Consider the following 21,165-nt stretch of genomic DNA (forward strand, 5'->3'; position numbering starts at 1 on the left):
GCACAGGAGGTTGTCATGTCTGGACTTTGCAGCTGCCATTTGGTGTGTTGGCACTCAAGTTGACTGGCCGGGTTTATTGTAAACATGTGTGCTAACAACTCAGGATGTTTAGCACAATAACACACACTCGCACACCCGCTGGCAGCCACTAAGACTGTGATTTACTGTGGCCAAGTTAAGGAGTGACCAACCAGAAAACCCCATCAATGTATCTATGCGCAGCCAGATAGCCGTAAACAGTTCCTCAACTCAAAAACTAATCAATCAACTTGGAAACCGTTAGCTCGCGCACACTCGGCAAAAAATTGCTCACCAAACTCAGTAATTCTCATGATTTAAAATAATCCTTTCATTGTAAAAAAATAAATTATGTTAAAATAGTTAAACATTTTACATTGGTTTGTAAAAGATTTTAACTTATTAAATACTACAAAAAATCCGCATTGGGGCTAAACATTATTTTCTAAAAAATCCTCCCAAATAAATACTGTATCTGCCACTGTAAAGGCCATTTATCCCCGTAAAGTGTCCACCAACTTCCCTCTATAAAAATTCCAATTTCGCCAATCCACTTTGATTCACTTTCATAACTTTATGTGCGCGCCATAAATTTTCGGGCAGAGCCCCTAAATTAATTGCCACTGACTTTTTAATTAACTAAAACTAAATTCCATCCCCTCCAACCTCGCCTGCAATTTGTTTGGCCACGCGCTGCTCTTTGTATTAATAGCTCGTAAAGATAAATTTCCAAAAACCTAATTGGTTTATTTGTCTGGCGTAAAATTTGGCCCCAGCCATGGCAGTGCGCTGCATGAGTCCCGCAATTTAAGCGCTGAAAACAATGCCAAAAATCCATTGAGACTAAAGAACAATCGTATAAATAAAATGGAAAACTTTCTGCCAGTCAGGTTGATATTCGTTTTTGGCTTAAACCGCTCGGCTTGGATTTTTACACAATTTTTCAATTTCATATTGCGGACTGTTCCCGATTTTCCGCTGATGTCATTGCGCGCCACGAAGTTTTACTATTATTGCCGTTGGTTTTATAGCCGACTAAAGCAAAGTGTGTTGTCATTTATCGATTTTATAGCGACCGCACACGGTCCACCACCCGTAACCCCTTACTTCTGGCTTATCGAATGGCCATATCTATATGGACAGCGCCTCTGTTTGATTTGCACGCATTAAACTGTAATCTGGTCAAGGTTTATATGGATTGTTGTTTTAGTTCTCCCTGCGGGATTGCTAAACGTTTTGTTTATATCCAGTTGCCAATTCATGTGGAACCACTCTGCCCTGGAATGATCTCAGTCTCGAGGCGAAAGGCCAATATTTTGATTGATATTCCGCTTTTATGACTCAGTTGAGGAATGCAAAATTGTGGAGGGGCAAGATCATCTGTATTTTTGTTTGTTTGAAATGTAGAGCACTCGTAAGTACACAGAAAAATATTTAAATAAATTGAAGCTTAATTAACTGAGCAAAACAAGCTTTAAATAATATTGCTATAATATACAAATAATTATTATTATAAAAATAATTTCGAAAATATGGTGATGAAATATGAATGTGATGATGAATATATTTGATTAAAATATATTTAATTCTTATTAGCTAAAATATAAAACAACCAATAATTTTAAATATTTTTTACTCCATGAAAGGTCTACGTATATCTGGACTTCTTTCTTAATCTGAAAACTGCAACTTCCCCCCAGAATAAATGAAAACACGCACATTTGAAGTTCGATTCGTTTCATTTTTCTTGGCTTCATTTCGTTTCGTTAGCCTATCCAATACGATCTTTGTGCTAAATGTTACACATGTAGATTGGTTTTTACAAAGGATAAAATGGACATACGCACATTTACACACCGTTTAAAAAATAAGTTAATTAGAGTTACAACAATATATGTAGGTAGGTTTGTGTGTCGAATGCATAAATGCGAAAATACAGGAAAATCATGATGCAATCATATAACTATGTATTTTTGTTTGAGTGTTACGTGTGTTCTGTGTGTTCTATAAATAAACAATATTTATAAACTTTGTTTACTCCAACACCTCGTAGTTTCTCCCTTCGTGTGGTTCAATAAATATTTGTTCTTTAACATGAATAAAAAATAAAGTTCTGCCAACAGTAATGGGAAATCTTTGCGACTCGCCATCTACAACAGTACATAACATTTATATATATTTTGATGTATAAATAGATTCATAGTAGGTATATGTAGTTAGATATATATCAACAATTGCCCAGGTAGCAAGTTTTAGGAGTAAACGTAATAGTAACTACAGATATAAATATAAACTTTAATGGTAATAGTTCTCTGTTCGTATCGTTTCATTACTTCGCTCTATACCCATAATCCCCATCACACTTTTCATATCCTCCTGTTTATAACAACAACAACTAGGGTTACAAATGGCACATACATTTCAGATCAAAAAGCTTATACAAGTAGTATATAGTGGTATCATTGTTTTGTGTTCAAAAAACAAGTAAAAAGTATCTTCGGTGGCGTGAAATTACATTTCGACGCTCGCAACAAATAAATTCCCCTTCTCTGGCTCTTCTCTGTGGACAACAAAAATACTCAGTATTATTGCTTTAAGGCGGTGCCCGGAGTTACAAAAAAAGAAATCCAGGCATCATCAAATGTGGACCACAAGTATTTCGGATCATTGTTAACCATTGTTAAAGCACGACTCCAGAAAAAGTACCAAAAAAACGAGTTAATCTCCAAACAGTTCCAAATAGTTTCGCCGCCCTCGCCTCACTCCTTTTTGTTCAGGAAGTGGAGGACGTAGTGGAGCACCAGGTCGTAGCAGTACTTGTACTCGGTCATGTTCTCCACGAGCTGGGGACGGTGTCGCCGCACAGTCTTCACCGCCTGGAAGACGTCGACTTCGCCGTGCTGGATGACCTGCTCGATGCACGCATTCGCGGCACAGTAAACACCGGCACGACTGCGACCATCGGGCGAGACAACGCACACAGGACCGTAGTCGACCTTGTTCCGCCAGATCTCGACCATGTTCATCAGGTACACCAGCGAGTTCGTCGAGCTGGGCACCTTGTGGCCCATGGGCCAGCAGGTCAGCTGGAATAGTTGGACGGTTCGGGTCGGGGCCTTGACCCCGGCCATCATTTCGGTGAGGGAGACGATCTTCTTGTTGATCTTGAACTCCCACTGCTTGATGTTCGTGTAGCTCTTGGACATCACATAGTGCACGGAGAACACCGGGCCGTACTTCTCCATTTTCGACTTGTTGGGCCAGAAGGAGGGGTACTGCTGCGATTGCGAGGGCGGTTGGCACAGGACCACCACGGCCGAGCACTCCTGGTCGTAGACCAGCGACCAAAACTCGCCCAGAGTGTGCTTCATGGGCCACTCCGTCACAATGTACTCCCTGGGCTTGGTGTAGCCATCCACGAACACCGAGTTTATGTAGTCCGTGAAGGCGTTGCCCTGAAAGGAGGTCAGGTAGGGCCTGAAGTTATCCGGAGGCACGCAGAGCACGTCCCTGTTCTTCTCCCTGTTATCCGCTCTGTGACCGCCCGCGCAATCGCCGATGGTAAATCGTGGGGTTTGCTTACATATCTGGTCGTACTCCGCCTGGTACTCGTTCATTTTGGTGCCCGAGTTCCTCCTGGCCTTGGCCTTCAACCGGTCCGATAGCTCTGAAACGGGGAACCAGGTCTTGCCGCATATGATGTGCTCCTCCAGGGTGTCGTATATAAACTTGTACTGCTCGACATTCTCCACCAGACCCTTGCGGGACTGCCTTAACTTCTTGAGGTAGCCAAAGACGTTGAAGCACTCCTCCTCCTCGGCCAGCTCCAAGTTGGCGTCTATAGACATGTAGACGCCCGATCTGCCGCCGCCATCGCTGCAGTGCACCAGGATGGGACCCCGCATGTCGTCCTCGTCCTTGATGATGTTGCCCACCACCAGGCGCACCCTCCTCCGGAACTCCAGCAGGGCATTGGAGAAGGGACACGAGTGGGAGTACCACTCGGTGTAGTGGAATTGTAGGATCAGCCGCTCGTCGGTGACCTCCTGCTTCTCGTTCATCTTGTAGAGCCTGAAGGTTCTTATGTGGAAGTTGGCCAGCTGCTCCTCCCTCACAATGTTTATGAAGATATCGCCGTACTGCTCGTGAACCTCCATGTTGGGTGGCCAGTACTGATGGCACATGACCTTGGCGAAGTCGAAGGTTTTCGTCAGCATTACGATGGCACTGATGTTCTCCTGCCAGACCATGCGCCAGTAGGCCTGCACCGTCTCCTCGACGGGACCCTGGGTCACTATGTAGGCATTCGGCTTGAGCAGGCTGTCCACATAGGAGGCGTTCACGTAGTCCGAGTCCTGCAGACCGCCCACCTTCTCGAGGACCACCCGGTTGTAGTCGTAGGGAATGCACTTGGGATTCTGGTTCTTCTCCAGGTTGTTCTTCTTCATCGCATGCCGACAGGTGTTGCTCTCCACCTTGGCCGCCGTTTGGAACTCCAGCTTGTAGAGCACCGGGAACTTCCTGCGCAGGTCGCAGAGCTTCAGAAAATGTCGGATGTCGATTGGTCCGTTGGGTATCGTCTTCGATAGGGAGTTGTTCTCATCGCGCGCCTCGAGCTTTATCCTTTCGAACGAAAGCAGTCCGCTGTTGAGCATACTCAGCTTGATGGTGTTCGGGATGGAGACGATGGCTCGGCTTTTCCGCTGCTGCTTCTCCACATCGTCGTATCGTGCGGATGACCTCGACCTGTGTTTTCCAGCCTTTCCACCACTCCCCGCCCCACTACCACCTCCCGTGGCCGCCGTCATTTCTCCTCCTGGTGCTGCTGGTGATTTTTCCTCGTTTTCCGCTGCTTCTGGCTTTCCCACAAGCTGCTGCGTTGTCATCATCAAAATCACGATGCCAGAAAGTGTCGTCGTCGTCGTTGCCGTCGCCGTCGTTGTTGGGTGTTTTTTTTTCGATTCGTATAGAGGAGGAAGTAGTCGATTAGTCCACTTGCCTCTGCATTTTCAGCTATTTTTCTTTGTTTTTTCTCTTTGGGTTAGTACATATTGCATTCCAGAAACATGGGCGGGTTAGTACTCGAATTTGTTAGCTAATTTGTTCACCTTTTTGTGGCTTTATGTGCGTTGCGCTGCGCGTTTGGTTCGTTATAAAAAGAATTTCGTGTATATTCTGTGTATATTCGTATTTTCTTGCTTTTCCTTCCTCCGTCTCGTTCCCTCGATTCCATTCACTTCACACAAAAAACGCGACGAGTCGATTTTCAGCAGCTGCCTCCTCGTTGTTGGGGCGAAAATCGTTCGGCGACTGAAACCACAGCGCCCCAAAGAGCCGATTCGCATCGAAAACTGGCCTTTTCCTACCACACAGGCCGATGGAAATTCGTGACGAGAGCGGGAAAATGTCGGCGAGAGAGCCGCCGAGCGGGAAAACCCGGAGCGGAGAGCCCGTTTTCACCATGGCCCATGTGACTGGCGCCTCTTGACGGGCGCGACGTCGGCGGGGAGGGTATTTTTAGACAGCGCGGGCGGACAGCGCTAAGTGGCCACCGTGGGTTAATTGTTAAAAGTAATATTATAAAAAATATTTTATTTTTATTTTAGAGAAATCCATATAATATATACCCTATGTCAGACAGGTTTCCATATACATTTGACGGCTGGTAACTAAGACCATAGACTCCGACATTAAGTATACTAATAAATTGCTTCTAAAACATATTGTGAGATGATTTTCACATCATGGTACATTTTTAAAAATTATATCTGATTTACTGTCTTTGGTTTTAAGAACTTTAATAATATAATATTTTATAATATAATAATAAAAAACATTCGTTCCGTTCCCATTCAGCTCAATAATAATTTAAGTATTTTATGTTTTTTCTCAATATTATAAAATCATGATATTTCCTTTTTAGCGTAAATTTCTATCACTGTGCAATTCACCTTATAGTATGAATGAAAATTTCGATTTTCCCATTGCCTGCTTATTTCAGCCTCTTCTGAAATTTTCCATTTGCCAACACCACGGCAAGTTTCATCTCCTCCTCGCCATTTTCCGCTTTTCTTCGCTCTCACTGGGAAATTCTCTTGGCGCCTGCGCCCTGGCCGAGTTTTTCACTTTTCATTTTCGTATTTTGTTCGTCGACTATTGTTTTGAGATGTGTAATTGAAAATTCCGCAGGTTAAATGAGGAAGTGACGCTGATATTGGCTGGCATTTTGTTTTCCATATTTAATTGGCAGGGCGCTGGTCATTGGAAAATGGAAAGCAAACATGGCGAAATATACCATTTGTATGCATAAATAATTCGCGAATATATTTTGTCCTCAGTAATTTACATTTCCTGCTCGCACGCAGCCAGCTGTGATGGTTTGTTGATATTTTCGCTGCCATTGTTTTTATTGCTAGACTCTCAGTTTGTTTGGGTGCACATTTTTGCACATTTTATTTCCGCATGCACACTTTGTCTGTCCCGGCGAACCACTGCAAATAGCACTTGGCACTAGCCCACGGAAAAAGAGGAAGCGGAGGCCCGTCAAGAGTAGAACATCAAGAACAAACAGTCCCAACAAATTGCCATTTCGCTGTAATCGTGTTTGAACCTCATCATTGGGGTTCGAGGTGCCCGAGAAAATTTCGAATTTCAAAATAATTACACGCGAATCCGACACGAGTGCAGCGCATCTCGAAATTGCAAGGGATACATATTTAAATGTGTGCACTGACTGACTGCAGAAGGCGAAATTTGATTTAAATTTGATTGTCATCTGGCCTTGATGCTTGGCGGCATTAAGTTTGATGACCTCACGCTGATTGAGAGCCCAGAAGCGCAGATGGAATTTCAAGTTCAGGTGGCTTTTGATTGGAAAAATTGCACTGGGCAGCATTTTTGAAATTATAAACGGGGTCAGGCTGTATTTCGTAGACTGATTAATCATAGCGATTTCCAAATTCATTCGTTTATCTATTTTCTAAGAATTAAATGAGGCCATTCGTTGTATAGTTCTTAGAACTAGAAGTACTTATAAAATTATTTGGAATCTTTTGCAACTGAACTTAATACATTTTCTACACCTTTCAACTCTTTAAGGCTCGCTGATTTTAAAGGAGATTCCGCTGGTCCGACCGTGAACACACCTGGAGCTGTTCCCATCTTTTGCGGATTATTCAGTGAGCTTATTTGCATATTCCCAATTAGCAGCTAACCATGAAATCGATGCCCCAACACTCAGCTTCTGTTTGGCGGAAATCCATAATAGATTCAAGAGGTGCCGCAGCCACCGCCGATTATGCCCCATTAGGTCTCAAAGCCGGCCACGGGACACGGATTCGGAGTCGATGTCGGATTAGTTCTGTGGGGGAGACCTTGGGCCTAGTTTAATATATATGATCCGCTCCGACGGTTGCTCGGGTCACACGAAAATCCCGCAGCAAAGCCGCTTGGTAATTGTAAACTGTAGTAGGCACCTAATTTGCGAACTGTTGAGCCATTAGAGGGCACAAGGTGCCAGCGGATTCTTCGTCCCAGCCAGACCGCCAAAGTCTCCCAATAAACCCACGCAGCGAGGGCACTTAAGTACATAACTGCCCTCACCCAGCCTTTCCACGAGTTCCCTTCATACACTGAGAAAAAGTGATTTCTAAAGCATCACCTTTTCGTAAAATTAAAATAAGAAACCGAAATAAATTTAGTCAATGATGTACGGATGTTGGGTGTTTTTTATAATATGTATCTTCAATATTTAAGATGCCTTTTTATATTTTATCTAGAAATATACATTCAATATAAGATAGATGATATGGGGAAAGTGATGTTGTCCAAATTGTTCTACTCAATATCTTTGAACAGTTTATCTTGGTATCTAAGATAACGTCTTGAATATATGTTATATAACTTTTTAGTTAAGAAAACTGTTAGTTAATTTTTTCAATGCACCTTTTCCCCGTCCATTGTCCCATTGCACATGTTTATGGCTAAGCCAACAAAGCGTTGACTGCGGTTGACCCCAGTAACTCGAACAATGAAGTTGGCCGAGGGAAAGAGGGGGACACGGCGGAAAGGACGCCTCATCAGCGACCAAATCCCCATGTAAGCTCCTCAAAGGACCGCAACCCACGGCCGAGGACCGGGGACCAGGACCAGCGACCCAGGACCGTTCAACTAATTAGCATTAAATCAGCTGTAACAGCAGAAAGTGGGAGCAGGACTTACCTTGCCGAATATGGTGAGGCCGCCGCGTTTCATGTTGAAGGTCGGCGCGTCCGCATAACTCGAGTCCGCCCAGGGGGTGTGGCAGGTTGAGGTCAGCGTCATGTAACGCACCCCGATGGCGTACAGGGTGCGCAGTACCGCCAGGGAGCCGCCCAGGGAGTGACCGCCCTCCACGCCGGTCAAGGAGCACAATTGCTGGTTCTTGTGGGCATCGATAATGTCTGCAAGGCGGGTAGAATACATAAATGGATATAAGAAAGACTGTTCAGGGAAGATGGATTATTAAATATTATGTGGTTACGATTTTTAGTTAAATTTACATTTTCCGCTAGGAAGAGTCCTCGGTGCCTAACCTTTTTTTTGTAAAACTGTTTAATTAGATTCAAACTTAATTTAGTATTAACAAATTGACTGTCAACAGAGTATGTAAAAATAATCTTTTTATAACAAATTCAGTAAGATAGTTAAGCTTTAAGCAATTCGCTTTTGGCTTTTCTCGTTCAGATAATTTAGGTTAAGACAAAATCCTGCCTAAAATATTTCTTAGTATATCACCGGTCAAGCTTTTTGTACAAAGTTAATAATTGATTCCAAAATATAAATTGACGCCTACTTGGAGTGCAAGTGAAAATTAAAAATACTTTGTAATTTTAAGTCCTTTGTAATTTCCTTCTTGCTGCAACCTAAGCAGATGTGTGGCTGAAATGTTTTGCGGCTTTGTGGTGAGCCCAAACTTAAACTTCTAACTTTGGCATTGTTTTTTTGGCCATGAGTAACATTTGTTGTTCTGTGGCCTGTCATTTGCTCGGCTGCCCCCATTGAGCACTCAGTGCACTGTGGTTGGCCCAGGACTCTGCATTGTGGGTCCTGGGTCTTAGCCTGCTCCCTCCGGCCCGGCACTCCGTCAGTTTATCCCTGGCCAACAAAACATTTCGCTGGGCCATGCAATATTCACGCTTGTCTTGGTCCAGCCAGCTTTGATCTGTTTCTTGACATTTTATTTTGCTGCCAACAAGCACTTGTCAAAATACTTGTGCTCTGTTCATTCATTTATTACCATTGTTTTAGCCCAGCCAAGCTAGAGCCATGTTTGCCCAAAGTTGCTGGCCAAGTTTGCTTTGAGGGCTGCTAAGTACATATTTTCTGGAGTGGCGTGAAGTGGAGTTTTGCCAAGATCTTGACTCAATGGGCAGTGGCTCAGTCTTGATGATTTAAAATAATCATTTGACTGGCAAATTTGTGAAGGGCTCAAGAGCATTGGCTATCGACCTAATGCTATCTCAAAAATGATTTGTTTTTAGCTTTTGAAGCGAACATGCAATTAAGTAGATACAAAATAATTACTATTTATTGATATCTTCATGTTTCTAGTGGCTTCGAAATTGGACTTTCTTCGTAAGGAAATGGGACATTGATCGATATGGAAAACACTTCCATTCAAATGGATTTGTCAATCAATAAACAGCCCTTTCGATTTATCTGCAACTAATTGGGGAAACATGTACCCAGAACCTCACCATTTGTGCCTGAAATTTGTGTTTCCCAGCTATTCAAATCAGGCATTTTGTGTGCCCAATTTTGATAACATTTCGAATGTATCGCCCACATTCGCAAGTACAGGAAAGGCAAACGGGTTAATAAATTTGGCCACATAACGAAGGCCAAAAGGCATTACTTGCCTTTGTCAGGGGAACAGAGCTCGCAGCAGGAAAAGGACTCAAGACACACAGGACTGGCGAAGTTTTCGGGGCCATAAGCAAATAAGCTGTGCAAAATCAAAAGCAACGGCAGGTGGAAGGAAATGGGAATTGTTCTCGATGCTGTTTTCTATAGCGTGCACTGGGAACAATTTTTGTAATTATTCTTTATAATCAACGTAAGTACATAATATCTTGAAGCCTTTAACATAGCTTACTATTAATTAACTCCAAGCCAATGTTTTTTTTTCATTTAAAGAGCTATCTAAAATGATTAAAAACTTATCTGAGCCTAAATTGGTTTTTGAAAACAAGGAGTCCTCGCTAAGTGCAATTTTCTGTGCTCTTTTCCTCAACTTTCCCCCCATATTCCCCTACCTCCTCTTTGTATTGTTCGCAAAAGCCAAATAGCTGCCACAAGAACCTGGTCGATGTCGGAAACGTCGTAAAACCCTAAAATATGGAGCAAATAAACAAATGTACCGGGGCCAATACCAAAACCAATACTGGCGAATCCTTCTCAGGACGAAGAGGCACTAAAATGCGCCACGTGAGCTGAAGTTCAATTCCGTAGCCAGGACTTTGACTCGGTTCTTCGGGGCTGCATGTAATTGTCTGTGACCGGGACTGCTGCCGGTACTGAAACTGTGACTGCTACTGTTTTCGATTTCTGGTGACCAGGGCCGTAATGTATAATAGATGGCCCCCGTATCGGATGCGAATTGAGGCACTGCCCGAGGAGCCCTCTCTCGCACACACGAGCACACGGGAAATGCTCCAATACATTTCAAAATGAAAATCCCAACCAAATGCCACTTGACGCAATAAACCAAGAGCACTGGCAACAGCAGCTCCAGAGAGGGGAACAACAAAGGCTGGGCCAAGCAGCAGCTGCTGGGCATTAGATACCCTAAGGGGTTAGCTGGGATAAATTATTTGTTTAATATTTGTATTTTTAAGTTACTATTGAATATTTTGTAAGCTTTATTTCCCCTTGAAAAATCTTTTTTTTCAGGAAACTCATCTATGGTTATCTACCCCAATTAAAATGTTCTTCCTTCCATTTTCCTTTCTAGGGAATATACCCTTTTTTATCGGGGAAGCATGGGAGTGCCCAAGATGATGCCAAATGCCCCGTTTGGTACTTATTTTCCTTTCCACTGCAGCAGAATGCAATTTTCTCAATATCCCTTTTCTCGAGCTGCTCCTGCTGTTCGGATTGTGGTGCTGGGCTCTGTAAATTGAAGTTTACACTTCGAAGGTGAAAATTGAAAACTGCACATAAAAGCGATTCGCACATGGGAAAGCCAAATGTAAAGTAGCTGGCTGCTGGCTGCTGGCAGGTGACAGTCGAGAAGGACGCCACAACAAGGACATACAGGGATATACCTGTCCCAAGCGTTATTTCTATGTGGCTGTTGTGTTTATGCAGCGCTCATTTGTTTGGTTGAAAAAGGGACAGAAACTAATACAAAAACTTCAAGTGCACTTCACAAAATAAAATTTTTACTTGAAATAAGAAATAGCTAAATCAAAAAAAAATTTTCAAACCATTTTCTTGCAATGCTTCAAGACTAAGACCAAAAGCTAGAAATCCAAGCTAGTTTAATAAGGTTTGCTCAGAGAAGTTTCAACTCGAACTAAATTCTATATGATTATTTTATCATTTTTTAATTAATTTTATTTGACCATTATGCAACATAAAATCTATTGATTTATGCAGGCATTCATTGCCAAGCTAGATGCTGAATTTTTTCATTGTGGTAAAACTCGTTCGTGTTGGATACCCACTTAAAATTTATAACTTTTTTTATTTAAAAATATATATTTCAATTTTATTTAAAACTTTTTTTTCTGGTGCAGCTCTCCGGCTTAGTCCGGACTTCAGCTTGCACTCGGACACGGACTTGGACTTGGATTTGGTTTCGCATTCCGGAGCGGGCTGACTGACGTGGCCCGTCACTCGACGCGTTGTGTTTCGGTTCGTTAGGTTGCATTTTTTACAATCTCTTTGGCAGTAGCTGCTCCAGAACGGGTCTGAATGGAGCCGAGTGGAGGGACAAGTGCTGGAGTCCTGGGGATCGGAGTCGGGAGTGGGAACAGCACGCCCTGCTGCACTTGCTCAATAGTCACTTGGATTCGCATTTTATTTACACGACATGTGAGCGGGAGCGGACAACAATTTCGACTGAATTTATTTGCAGTAGTTAAAATAAAATGCTCGGTTTTATTTTATGCAGCGGCAGCTGGGATTTCACAAAAAAGCTAAGGGCCGCAGAGGGGGCTATTTTGACTCCCTTTTATTTTGGTACTTTGCAGTGCGCCAAGGTAGGTCAGTTTTTGTTGCTCTTCGGGGGTCCGGTTTGATTTCTGCGCTTGGGCCTTTGATTCGCAGCTTGTTTACAGCCAGCTCAAAGCGGGATTTCGTTTGATTATATGGAAATGTAGCTGGGATTTGCTTGGCAAGTAATTGGGAGTTTTTTATGGTAGAAATCGGCTTGCATATATTATTTTGCGCGTATAAAGCATTTACAGGGATTTTGTTCGGCGAGGTATTGCGTATTTCGAGTCAATATGAAATAATAATATTTTTGTTTTTAATTTGGAAATAAATTACAAAAAAGGTATATGTTTTCTGTTGAAGGAATTTGAGTGGATTTAAAATACACCAAGTTGCTTTGAAGTAAAAAATTACTGCTGAGTACAACAAATTCCGTTCAAAAGATTTTCATTTTATTTTTGTTATGTCTTTGTTTTTCCAATATTTTTTTCACCCTATCGCCTGCTCCAATTTTAATCAAATTCATTGCTCAATTTGCCACTCCACTCGCTTCACTCAATCCAATTTTCTTAGCAGCAAAAAAAATACCGCATCAATTAAAAGAAAAATGTTTTTGCTGACTCGGACAGACAGAGATGAAAGAAAAAACGGGGTACATCAAGAAGATTGGCAAATTGCTAGGTCCGTTTGATTTTCACATTGCTGGCCATATATGCGCCGGTTCAGAGTTTTCTTTGGCTTTTCACCTGTCAAAAATATGCATGGGCTTCTGCAAAATAAAAACATCCTTCAACCATTCCTCATCCATCGGGTGCAGGCGATTGAGCAGCAATATTTCTTTGCTGCAAGTTTTCCTGTTTCATATTTCTTGTTATTTTGTGGATGATTTTCCTCAGTCATGATTTATTGACATTTCCATTTACGGCTACATAAATGTTTCAACGCAAAAGCCGGAAGCGATTTGTTGGTTTCCCCACATTTTTTCTCATCCCTTTTCCGAGAGTGAGTGGTTGTGTGTTGCAGCTGCAGCCTCAGCTGCAGCACTAAAATATTGCCAAGACCCAAAGAACCGAGTGAGTGCAAATCAAAATGCAAAACGGAAAACCAACAAGGAAACTTAAACGCTGGCCGGGGAGTCGGAGCATAAGTCAAAAGTTGCCATGCACTGGCAACGCTTTTCTGTTGCATTCAGCAGTCCTCTCTGCTGTTTGTGTACACTTAAAAAAATTAGTTTACAATTAAGGTCATCTTGAAATAGAACAGGGAACCATTCGAATGGAGTTAAGAAAACCTTTTCAGAAGGGAATCTGAGTATCAATAGCAACGAGTATAAAAAAATTACATCCTCGCAAATAAATTAATAATAAGACAATTAATAAAATAATGAAAGCTATTATTTTGTTGTACGATACAGTAAAAAATACTCTTCTTTCAATAAATCAATCCTTTTCTCATGCTCTATGTTGGATCCTAAAAATGCTATCTTTTCTGTTATAGCATCAGTACAGTTTTTTACTTTCATCGGAGCAATGTGCCAAAGTCAGTTAAGTCATTATATTTTATAGTTTAGAACGATTTAAGTTTGGCACATTAAGTGTGAGGTGACTTTTCTGAGTGCGCGGCTTGTTCGCCATTCGGCAAGTGGATGGTGCGACTGCCACGCCCTTTCTCTCCTCCACAAAGAAATATGAACTGTTTTCCTTTCGCTTAAGCGAGGCCTCCCTGGCTAGCAACTAGGTGAGTGAGCAGCGTATCAAAGGAAATGGTGAAAAATATGGCACGCGGTAAGCAGCAGACCAAAAAGCTGCCTCAAGGGCCGCCATCTACTTCGGCAAACTGCTTTTTGGTAGCCGGCCAAGATACTTTTCAACAACTTTTGCCCAGGACTCGCGAGTCAAAGTTTTCCGGAGAAAACCGGCACACAAAAAAAAAAATGAAAAAAAACTACTGAAAACGGGGCAAAAACAGCTGAATTCCTGGCCGGCTGGCATTTTCGCAGTTCCAGGAATACTTTCAGTTCCTCGCCTTCTGAGGAATTCTGCTCGCCCATGCGGCGTATGTGCGATATTTCGGTTAACTTACCCTGTGCGGAGGTGCAGGTGGTTAGCTGCGGGGAATAGCGGTCCGTCAGCCGCTTAATCACATCGATCTGCTCCAGAGTCAGCTGCACTGCATCCCGGTGCTGCGCCTCACAGGGGACGTAGGCGGCCCAGAACTGAAACGAGAAAGTAGCCAATTAGGTAGAATGTTACGGAAATTGTTGTAAAACTTTGCAGTCCTGGCTCTTTTTTCAATGCATATTCTTTAAAATATTTGAAATATTATTAGGAAGCTTATAAATATTTTTAAGGAGTCTTTCTAGTAAACATTTCTTAAGAACCATATTACTCCTTTCCGCAAAGTTCCTCCTTTAAGTCGGAGCGATTTATTGTCATTTTTGACGGCGTCTGAAAGTTTTTTGTTAATTGCACATTATGGCGGAGGATGATATACAAGCTCCTATAAACAGAAACTCCTCAAGAGAGTGCCCGAAAGGAGCAGAGCGCAGAACAGGGAAAAGTGAGCAAAACAGTTTCATCACGTTATATCATTAAGGGAAAAATAAGCACGTACGTGTCTCCGTGGAACAGAAACCAGAATGAGGAACGAGCTGGAAAGTGGCAAAAAGCGATTCGAAAAAAGAGCAATTAAAAAGTTTTGGCTTTTCGCTCCGCACACTCGCACAAAGCGAAAACTGAGCAAGTGGCGTAATAAATAATTTTTAATATAAATTCGTGAGAGGCCTGCACCGGAAACCCGGAAACCCGGAAGAAGGAAGCAGGGAACAAACCCTATTTCTGCTTCACTTTTTTGCCTGTGCTAAGCACGTAGTTTAAGCCATTTCTCTGGGCCGAGGCAGTAAATTAAAACCAAAACAGGCAACACTCTAAATGTTCATTTGCTCCGTTTCGGCTCTGTGCCGTGTCTGCAGCTCCTCACGACGATAATGACGATGATGATGATAAAGTTTGGCGTAATTCATGGAGCTAAACTCGGTTTGCTCCCCAGGTCGGTCGATGTGCATATGAAATATGTAAAACTTTTCAATAAACGAGTCACAGAAAAACAATTACGGCCAGAGACGGACTGCTGTGTGCGGCGTTGGTTGTGCAATTGGATTTGTGCTCTCGTACTCGGGGGACCTGGGTCAACTCGGTTGTTGGCTCTGCATTTGTGCAATTTTAATTGCACAACAGACGAGGAAATTTGTGGATTTCCAAGCACCTGCTCTGCAACTCCCCCCCGACCAAATAAACACTGAACAATAACAGGGACAGCTGAAAATTCCGTTTCGGAGGCATAAAGTTTATCCACCGGGACCAGGGAAAACCCATCCCCGAAAACACATTTTCCCAGTGTTGATTTTTAGTTGGGCTCTGCCGGGCTGACTCACTTATGCATACCAGCCCCGAAAAACACCAAAAATGGTCGTAAGGTTCCGGCAACTAGGGATCCGGGATGCTGGGGGGCTTATCAGGTGGTCGGAGCAGAGGGCATTAGTTCAATTCGGGTTAATTGTACGGACCATGCCGCCTAACTCTGTTCATTACCATTTGCGTTCATTTGCGCTCCTGGATTTAGGACTCGGAATTCGAGGTGTTGCTGCGCTTATGTTTTCCGGGTGAAATAATGAAGCGCCGGTATGAGTGATAACAATGCTAATGGTTGTGGCTGGGTTCCGGCCTTAAAAATCTGTGGAAACTATGATTGCAAAGAACATGCTGTATTCGCCTGTATCTTTTAATTGAGTTGCTTATGCTTAATGGATTTAAATTTCCATTCAGTAACGAAGGCACAAAGTCAACCAGAGTGTTTAACCTTAAATTTTTCTAAGTTCAACCTTGCAGTGGTTTTTCAAACACAATAATTACTTATGAATTTAGTTCTTAAATATATAAGGACAAGTAGAGAAAATATGAGTTCAGAAGTTGAACAATTTATTTTTAAAACTGCTAATTATTACTTGGCTATCTGGACAAGCTCCAGTCATCCCACTCTTACGCATTAAATACGTGAGGACATTCACTCCGCCTCCTCGGCATTTATCGATTTAATAAGAACTCTTTTTTCAGCCTTCCCCATATTAAAACCTAAATAAAGCAATTTACATTAAATGCTTCTTTTTTGCGGCTTCGCGCAGAACATTTCCAGGTAGATAAGAAAAATGCCCCGACATTACCGCAGACAAAGGCTTCAGAAAAGCGGGGTGAAAACTCATTTTTTCATCCGCTTTCCCGCCGCTTTGTTCGCGGTACTTCCACGCGTCCCCTTGCCCGGCAGTGTTCCTTTTTTCTGGGCTCCTTTTATCTAATGTTTTCAGTGCAAAAGCCTCTTAAAACATTTTTGGTGGGCATTCAAACGAATTTTCGGAACTGCAATGGTGTGAAATGTCTGTCTGTGCTGTTGATTGAAGGCAACAGGTTCAAGGGGTAAGCTTAAATTTCCACTTTAAATCGCCTTTTCTCAGGAAACGATGGTGGTGCTGCTTGTTTTGTATGTGTTTTCTTTTACCAGTGATTAAGATAAATAAGTATACCACAAAATATTTAATTAGAAATAAATGTTGGTGAGTTCAAAAAATAATTCCTTAAGCACAAAAAGAGTCTTAAATACTTGTGATGCTGAAATCTTTTGTTCGAAAAACATTTTTACGGTGATAACTTTATTTTCGCTGTTATTGCTCTACATATATTTTCGCTTGTTTTTCCCCCAATTCCCAGCTGTACTCAGCACTTGACTGCTGGCATAGTCAATGCAAGTTGGCATGTTTTCCTTTCTGCCGCGGATAAAAATATTTCATTTATGTTCGGGTCTTCTGCGGCACCTGTTGATGGTTGTGTTTTGCCATTTCAGGCCACATCGCAGCATCGTACCTCATGTATATGACTTTACAATGGCCAAGTACCTTTGTTTGTCGGGCGCGTTGAGATGCTTTTGGCTCAGAATGGAACTGGGGGTGGCCTCATTGTGTACTTGGCTTTCTGGGGCGCCTTTAAGTGTGTTTAAGCAAGGCACTTTGCCATTAGCCCACTGCCCCGCCCACGTCAAAACACACCTGTTCGTCGCCCCAGCAGGGCCATCGTTATCGTCATCATCGTGGCCAAAGTGTCGTCGGCGTCTCGATGGCGTCGCCTTCGGTGCTCCGCCGTCCTCGAAACCTCGTCATCAGCCTCATCATCGTCCTGGCTCCCGCCCCCATTTCCCATTTTCCATTTCCCAGACTCATTTTCACCCCCACGTCCTGGGCACAAAGCATATTAATATTTAAACTTGTTTGGCGGCAGCAGCAAGAACAACAGCGCCAACTCCCTTAAGGACAGCATTTTGGCTCCAAGTTAATTGTGAATCTGACAATGGTGTTGTTGTGGTGGCGGTGGCCATATGCGTGATTTGTTGTCGATGGGCGGCACGTGTGAATGTGTTTGCCTAATGGGCCTGCATGTGCGCGTGGGTGGTGCAGGCAAAAAAAAACTGGGTCTAAAATAAGCTCAAAGGGCGTATTTGTGGATAAGCCATTAACTCCGGTATATAATGTGGTATTTATGTGGAACGCTGGAGGTAAAACTCAAACAAAATCAGCTTGATTGGATTTTGATTGTGAGATTTACATTTCTTTAAGGTCAGCAAATATTATTAGCGAAATTTAATGTAGGTCTGGTTTATAAATTTAGATAATTGTATGTAGTGGCTAGAGGTTAAAAATTTTTAATGAAAGGCAATAGTAAAGTCAAATTAATTAAGGACCTCCCTTATATCTTGATTTACTGAAAATCTAAATTCCGTTTTGTTATCTGTGTATATGCCATAATTGATATAAATTTCAAAACTATTCCTCTGCCAATTTTCCGCCGTGCACATTTGTGTGTCTCTCTGCGGTTACTTGTGCAATCTAGTTGCTATTATTGTTAGAGCATTCATATATTAAAGTTAGCAGAATACACAATAACAAATGCACCAGCAGCTGGGACCGAAGTGGCCCAGAGCGCCCGGATTTATGTGTGCATACTTATAGCGCCAATATGTATTCAAATTCAAGGTCCTGCCTTAAAGTTGTGGTTTAATTTCAATTGCAAACTAGTATTTAATAATTAATTTGCAGGCCTTAGCCGGCCTCTTAATTAGAATTTACCACGACAGTATAATAAATATATTCATATTTGTAATAGCATTTAATCAACATTTCGGAGCCGGAACTCGAGGCAATTTGGTGTCACTTTTGTGCCCAGAACAATGCCATGAATGTGTTCGTTATGCATTTAAAATTATTTCCGCCCTGGGGAGCTCTGCATTTGATTGCCTTGCGGCATGGCAATGCATAGAGTAATTACAGGGAAACGGGGAAAGTAGACGGGGAAATGGGGCTGAGAAGGATTCCAGAGCCCAGCAGCTTGTGGCGAGCAGCAAAAACCGCAAGTCCAACACCTTTACAGTCCCACAAGAATGCAACAAGCCCGCAAAACAAATCCCCCGAAAAACCACCATCATTCTGGCAAGACAAAAAATTGTGTGGAGTTCTCCGAGGGCCCGGTCCTAGTCTGGTTTTCCATTTTGGTCTGGGGTCAGCTACATCCGTGCCTACCTCTGAGTCGGCAGTCCGAACAGTACTAAATACCTTCTGAAAGTAAATGTAAATTGCAGGCCAATGTTGCAGCAAGATAAGCCTTGTTCACCAAGAAAAAAGTAATAAAAAGAAACTCAGGGCAGGGGGCGAAGGCTTAAATACCCTTAAATACTTAGGGAAAAGCTTACTGTATTTGAGTTTCTATAGACTGTAATTAGAGATTTTTTCAGTTATATTCCAACTTAGTTTAAGGGACATTTAGGGAAATTGCATCGAATACATAAAATGTATTTAATAAATTTGTGAAGATTTTTAACATATAGACGAACGTTTCAAACATTTTCTGAGCTCTAACGTCTGATATTATGTTATTTAAATGTTGTTTAGTTGTTGTTTGAACTTTTAGTTTGGAAACTAAGTTGGAAGATGAAATTAAAAAACAAATTTGGCAAATCTGGCTGCAACACCACTTGCAATTTTTTACCACGGGAGTTCTATATACAGAGTTTCGCTCCCATAACGTTGGCATGTCCTCCATGTCATGCATGCCCCGAATGTCCTGAATGTCCTGGCCCAGATTACAGCCTCGTCGACGACTCTTCGTTGCGGCCACTTCCGCTCCCAGCGAGCCTTGGTCCTTCGTCCTGTTTCTGCAACTGTTTCGATGTGTGCAGTTTCCATTACGCTGACGCTCCCTGTAGCTGTGTGTGTGGGTGGCCAAAGGAGGAGGACCAAGAAGGACGAAAGATGGAAAGGAAGAATGCAGGCGGCCATGCAGCCGGACAAGCGTAACACGACGTTTCCGTGTCCTGGCCCCAAAAACAGTGGCCAACTTTTCGGGGCCCCATGATGTTTCAACATTGTTGCTACCTGTTTCTGGTATTCTTCTATTTTGCACTGCAAGGAATGCTTTTCTTTGTCCTTAGATTTATATAGTCTTATCTGTGAATTGTATGTTGTTTTTTAACTGTCCCTCAGTCTCCCAGTATTTTTGTCTATCAGGTATTAGTAGTTTTTATCAAGTTAAACCTTAATCCATTGGACAAGTTGAGATCTCTTACTAAATGAAATATTCCACGCCGTTTTTCTACATGTATCCATCCTGATCTCCTCTATTCCTCATCAAGGCATCGCCTTGGGCCCAGATGCTGTTCGGAGAAAAAAACTGAGCCGCTGAAAACCGTTTGCCAGGCTACAAGATTTTGAGTACTTGATGGTTTAAACGTGATTTTCCAGCAAGTCTATTAAACTGGTTTTTCTCCATATCTCTTTTACTTTTTTGCGGATTTTCCCTATGGCTTTCGGAGGCGCATTCGTTGCACGTTTGGCATTTTGGGCAACAATTGTTGAAACATGTTGTCAACTAGTTAGTCGCCACGTTGTTGGCTTGTTGTTATGGCGTTCTCCTCGTTCCAGTTCTTGTTGTTAGTCAGTGGAGAGCGAGTTTATTGAGTTAACTTGTTTTCCCGGGAATCGAGCGTTGCTAAAGTTCTCAAATGGCACTTGTGCAACACATTAGGCTGAAAGCCATAAAAAACTGTTCTGACAGGCAGTTCAGAGCGCTCATTTATAAGTCAAGTAAGTTGAAATGCTCATAATTTTAATGAAAAATGTTGTATAATATAAAGAAAACAGAAAAAATATATTTTAATATTTTTTTTGGTTGCTTCTTACTGCAATTATATGCACAAAAAAAGTAATTATCCACACTCTACCCTTAAACTAACTGCATCTTTAGAGGTTGCACAATATTTTTCACACAATAACTCCCGTCTGCCGATGTTGCTCAAAGGAAGCCGCGTCAACAAGTTCAATTAGCCAACAGGAGAAACCAGAAATTGGCGCAATAACTTGCCACCTATATCGAACAAGAAATCAAGAAGTTTTCCCGTGCTCACAAGGGTGTGACCTAAGGGGCTTCCCCAGATGGAAAACTGAAGGAAAACGGGGAGTGTGTGGGCTGCCATCAATTGAGCCCTACCGTGGCTGTTGAAAGTGTTAAGTTTTAATAAGCACCGCGTTTAGTGCGCCATAAAAGCCAGCCCTCAGGAAAGTCTAAGAGTGTGCAGAGAAATCAATTTTGTATGAGATATAAATGTAAAATTTAAATTCGAAAAAGAAGTGTTGTTATAATTGCTTTATACAAATATAATATAATATAAACAAATATAATATACTATATATATAAATAGTAATTTAAAATAAATAATACAAACTGGACTTTTTGGTTAAAAATGGTCTGCATTGCAAATATAATGGAAATCGATCTTATATTTTGTATCGGTGTACAAGCTATACTATACACTTCCCATTTCTGTGATTACATCAGTCAGGCTTCGAGCCATTCG

At 42.2% G+C, this 21,165-nt stretch overlaps 2 protein-coding genes across 4 annotated transcripts in view; both read right to left on the reverse strand.

Annotated features, from left to right (window-relative positions):
* Nucleotides 1–21,165, reverse strand: part of LOC108033751 (uncharacterized) — a 120,755-nt gene that overhangs the window by 20,204 nt on the left and 79,386 nt on the right. For both annotated transcript variants that reach the window (XM_017108322.2, XM_050885335.1), the window contains 2 exons: nucleotides 14,299–14,431; nucleotides 8,239–8,459 (listed from right to left, as the gene is read on the reverse strand). In XM_017108322.2, coding sequence (XP_016963811.1) covers nucleotides 8,239–8,459; nucleotides 14,299–14,431 — 354 coding nt within the window. The remainder of the gene's footprint in view (nucleotides 1–8,238; nucleotides 8,460–14,298; nucleotides 14,432–21,165) is intronic.
* Nucleotides 1,739–5,432, reverse strand: LOC108033754 (receptor-type tyrosine-protein phosphatase kappa). Of its 2 annotated transcripts, none has more exons than XM_017108327.3 (2): nucleotides 5,127–5,432; nucleotides 1,739–4,889 (listed from the first exon to the last, which is right to left on the reverse strand). In XM_017108327.3, the coding sequence occupies exon 2, from the start codon at nucleotides 4,824–4,826 to the stop codon at nucleotides 2,778–2,780; it is 2,049 nt and encodes a 682-aa protein (XP_016963816.1). In that variant the 5' UTR covers nucleotides 4,827–4,889; nucleotides 5,127–5,432; the 3' UTR covers nucleotides 1,739–2,777. The 2 variants fall into 2 exon arrangements, with proteins under 2 accessions (XP_016963816.1, XP_016963815.1); XM_017108326.3 differs by having other exon boundaries at nucleotides 1,739–4,892; nucleotides 5,127–5,431.

Source organism: Drosophila biarmipes, chromosome 2L, assembly GCF_025231255.1.
Source record: "Drosophila biarmipes strain raj3 chromosome 2L, RU_DBia_V1.1, whole genome shotgun sequence".
Lineage (NCBI taxonomy): Eukaryota > Metazoa > Arthropoda > Insecta > Diptera > Drosophilidae > Drosophila > Drosophila biarmipes.